The following is a 4,181-nucleotide window of genomic DNA, read 5'->3' as shown; positions in this document are numbered from 1 at the left end:
ATCAATCCACATGTTTTGGGAAATTTCTATTTTCCTAGAGCAAAATATAATTTTTGTAAGCTTCTAGAGATATTTTCACGGTTTAGAAGTTTAGATATAGTTTTCATGGTTTAGAGCAACTCCAAGAGTCTCTTTATATCTTTTCTAGTAGATAGAAATAGAGATCTTTGTGAGAAAATACCCCCGACGACTTTTTTTAATTAAATATTAAAATATAGACATCCTATATTCTGGATTTCTCGTTAGCAAAGATAGAGAGCGAGGCTGAGTCTCTAAAGTATGGACAAGATAGAAGTTGTTGGAGAGTGAAAAAATATAGAGAACTATTTTTATTCAAATGAATATCCAAATGATGATTTGGAAAGTGAGTTTGGAGATGGTCTTAACCGTTTAAGAATTTTATCGGACGTTTACTGGACTTTTCTTAAATACTCCATCCGTTCTAAATTATAAGTCGCTTTGACTTTTTTGTACATCTAGTTTGCTATGTATCTAGATATAATAATATGTCTAGATACATAGCAAAATAAATGAAAACGACTTATAATTTAGAACGGAGAGAGTAAAAAAGATGAAACCGCCTTAAAAACCACTTCTCAATCAGAAAGGAATATAATTTGAATGGTGTTGACAAGGAGATAAGATGTCCTACACCGTGAAAACATTCTACGTAGATGACAGAAATCAAGGCTTTTGCTCGTTAATATAGTCCGTACGATTCCAGATTCGTTCGAGAATAAGATACTGGGCCCCAGAAAGCAAGGCCCGCTCGTTAATATAGTCCGTACATAGGTGCAAAACTGTGACGGAAGACGATTGACCATACATGGACCTTATCGGGCCTGTTGAACCAATTTAAGTAAAACAGTGACTCAGCTTTTGCTTTACTTTTGACACACAAAGGTCATGCACAACACTGATGATGAATGCATCAAAAGAAACACATTATGTCAACTGCATCCAAAGAAACACTTTATGTCACCTGAGCTATGCCAGTATAGGCTTTGTATAATCACCTTCATTACAGCGAAGAAATGTACAGATCTCAAACAAATTTACACTCCATATGGTTTTCATTTATAGCACAAACATGAAAAATAGCTGTAGTAAGGAATATGGGGTGTGGTTGCTATTTTCTTCAGGACAAAGTATTTGAATTCCTAAAGTATTACGGCTGCTGCTATGCTCCTTCAGCCACTAGGTATGGATTATGGAAGCATCGCCAGGTGACTATCACCCGGCAAGCAAGAAGAGCTAAACTTGATCCTTGAGACCATTTCTCCGTTGTCTGCGTCAGGTGATCATTTGATACATCCTCCTCCTCTCATGCCTTTTACCTGAAGAAAAGGTTGTCCATCTCGTCAGATGACGACATATACTCTGAGACGCCAAATGACTCGGAAGTTAGAAAAGATAGATCGGGCATTGCTTAATTCATACCATATAAAGTCAGTCAGTACACAGTGGCATTTCATAAGCATTTATGTAAATCAAATGTTTCAGAACAAAATCTAACTAGCCAGTCACAGATGCATTTTGTAGACCACTCAACCTTCTGAAATACAATAAATTGAGCAGAAGTTTTGCAAAGACTAATATTTTCAACAGAAAAAAAGAAAAGCCTAGGAGAATACTGAAGGCGCATTGTTAGCCAAGTTGAACATACAGACCTCACCAGAAATATACATATTTGGCAGTGTGTTTAGTGCAGTTTTAAAACAGAAGCAAACTAGTACTATTGTAAGTGTTGTATTTTGCACTTGCAGAGTACAGTGTTCAGTAATCATAGCTCACCAGATAGTTAACGCTTGGAGTACTTACATATAAAACATATTAAACAACATACAAGAATTGCAACAGCCACAGGGATTAGGCATACTCTGCGTGCATAGTCCAGTAAGGAATCTAAAATGGTTTGACCCCAAATGGCTTAACAATGACAAGAATCATCTGTTAGGAATTTGGGGCCTAATTAATTAGGTGTTCCTTCTAACAAATTTGTCCAACTGAACTTTCAAAATCGATATAAGCCTGAACAACAGGACAAAACACAACAACAACTGCAGACCATGAGCTAACCAGGACAGAATGAAATGGGTAACATGTATCTCAATATATTCCCGTGGCAATATGGAACTGGAAATATACCTGGGAGAAGCCGAGCTGCCAGGGAAACCGGTGAAAACATTGGAGTAAGACTTTGTCAGGTAAGCAAAGTTTGGCACCGGCTGCAATGCAGGCACACGCTCCCCTTTCTTCAGCAACTCCTCCAAATCCAGTCTTTGCAAGGTAAGCACGGCCCCGGTCTCTTTCCAAACAAATGCAAGCAGCCCATCCTGGAGGACAAACAATGAACCAGGCTTTGAGCCAGGGTATCTGAAGCCATACCCATTTGCAATGCCCTCTCCCGCGAAGCCTCTCTCGACATCAACATTTCGGGACTCCCCATCAGTCTGCCATGGAAAAGGCTCTGTTGATGGCTCGCCCATCCTCGCGATAAACATCGAAGACCCATTGGGATGGACAACATAGTGCGTTCCCTCCAACACCTTGGTCGCGATCAGCTGAAGCTTCCCCTCACTGTCCTCCTCGTATGAGAGGAGCAGGAAGAAGAGAGCCTTCTTGGGCTTGCATTCATTGTTTGGCCGCCCTGGCGGCCACCCGAATGTGCCTCCCCACAGGCCAGCGTACTCCCTTCCCGGCACGGGCGCCTGCACCGTGAGCTTGTAGAGCGCGAACCGGTTGTCATGCATGCTCGGCCACGCACGGTAAGTCGACAGCCGCATTCTTGCGCCGCGGAGGCTCAGCCCGACAGTCTCACCGTCGTGAAGGAAGTCAGACAATGCGAGATGTTTGGTGTCCACATAGTCAGTCCTGGAATTTGCTGACACTGACCGTGTGACCATCTGGCGCAGGCCGTTCCTGAAATAGCCCGCCACAGCTGAGAGGCTCCTCCGCAGGGGAATCCTGCGCCCACCGTCGGTCGGCGACGGCGTCGTCGCCTTCTTCTTGGCTTCCAGAAGGAGGCCCTGGACCTCCGTTGTGCGCACCATGCCCCCGGCGGCCTCCCTGTGCAGGCGCAGCATGGCCTCCCGGCGCTTGGCGAGCAGCGGGAGGTCGTCGTCGGAGCACGCGAAGAGCGGCGCGTCGACGAGGTCGGGCGGCAGCGTGACCCGGCAGGCGGCGACGAGGGAGTCGAGCAGGCGGCGGCGGTCGCCAAAGGAGAGGCGGGCGAAGCGCTGTAGGCTGGAGGAGGAGGAGGAGGAGGAGGAGGAGGAGGCGAGCGGATCCCGGGCGGTGTGCGCCTCGAGGAAGATGACGTTGGCGTGGGGCTGGAGTGAGGCGAGGAGGCCAGGGAAGAGGTGTGCGTGGTGATGGCCGTGGAGGAAGAGGACCGCGGGGCGGCCGTGGGCGTCGGCGAGGAGCTCGAAGACGGGCGCCCAGCGGAGGCGCGGGGAGAGCTCCTGCGGGATGGCGCGTGCGGCGACGACGGAGAGGAAGCCCGGGACGGCGGCCACGAGGTTGCCGAGCTCCGGGTTCTGGTGCGCCCAGAGTCCCAGCAGCGGCGCGGCGGAGTGGAGGAAGCGGCAGACGGAGAGGGAGTCGCCCGCGGCGGCGGCGCGCCAGGACAGGAGGTGCGCCGGCGACGGCAGCAGGCGGCGGCACTGCGCCAGCCACGCCTTGTCGGCGGAGAGCGCGCGGCGGAGGCGGCGGGACGCGACGGAGAGCGCCAGGAGGTCGCGCGGCCGGAGGTGCGCCGAGATGAGCGCCAGCACGTCCTCCGGGAGCGAGAGGATGAGGTCCGCGCCGTCCCTGGCGACGGCGGCGAGCATCGTGGGGATCGGGGGAGGGGAAGCTGCTCTGCCTCTGCTCTGCTCGCCTCAGATTTCTTCTTCCTCGCCCACCACGATATTTCCTCCTCGTCGACTCGTCGTCGTCGTGGTGGTGGCGTGGGACCGGTTTAATTAATTAATTAAAAATAAATGAAAAAAATTATTAATCCGGACGGCATCAGTCTCGTGTCCACTACTTACTGCAGTGAGCTCCACTCCAACATCGAATGCACACACACCGCTGGAGCTGCCGTCAATAAACCCTGCCTTTGGAATGGGACTTGATGCTGTTTAGTTCTCTCCATTTTACAAAATTTATCAAGATTTTCCGTCACATCAAATCTTTGA

The 4,181-nt window shown here is 49.3% G+C and overlaps 1 protein-coding gene across 1 annotated transcript; it reads right to left on the bottom strand.

Moving 5' to 3' along the window:
• Positions 1-945: 945 nt before the first annotated feature.
• LOC136472379 (F-box protein At5g39450-like) lies at positions 946-3,947 on the bottom strand. The gene is made up of 2 exons (XM_066470086.1): positions 2,149-3,947; positions 946-1,337 (listed from the first exon to the last, which is right to left on the bottom strand). The coding sequence occupies exons 1-2, from the start codon at positions 3,831-3,833 to the stop codon at positions 1,334-1,336; spliced, it is 1,689 nt and encodes a 562-aa protein (XP_066326183.1). The 5' UTR covers positions 3,834-3,947; the 3' UTR covers positions 946-1,333.
• Positions 3,948-4,181: the final 234 nt, after the last annotated feature.

The sequence above is a fragment of the Miscanthus floridulus genome, chromosome 8 (assembly GCF_019320115.1).
Source record: "Miscanthus floridulus cultivar M001 chromosome 8, ASM1932011v1, whole genome shotgun sequence".
NCBI classification, from domain to species: Eukaryota; Viridiplantae; Streptophyta; class Magnoliopsida; order Poales; family Poaceae; genus Miscanthus; species Miscanthus floridulus.
Note: the sequence above shows the minus strand (reverse complement) of the source record. Positions and strands in the feature narration are given on the sequence as shown.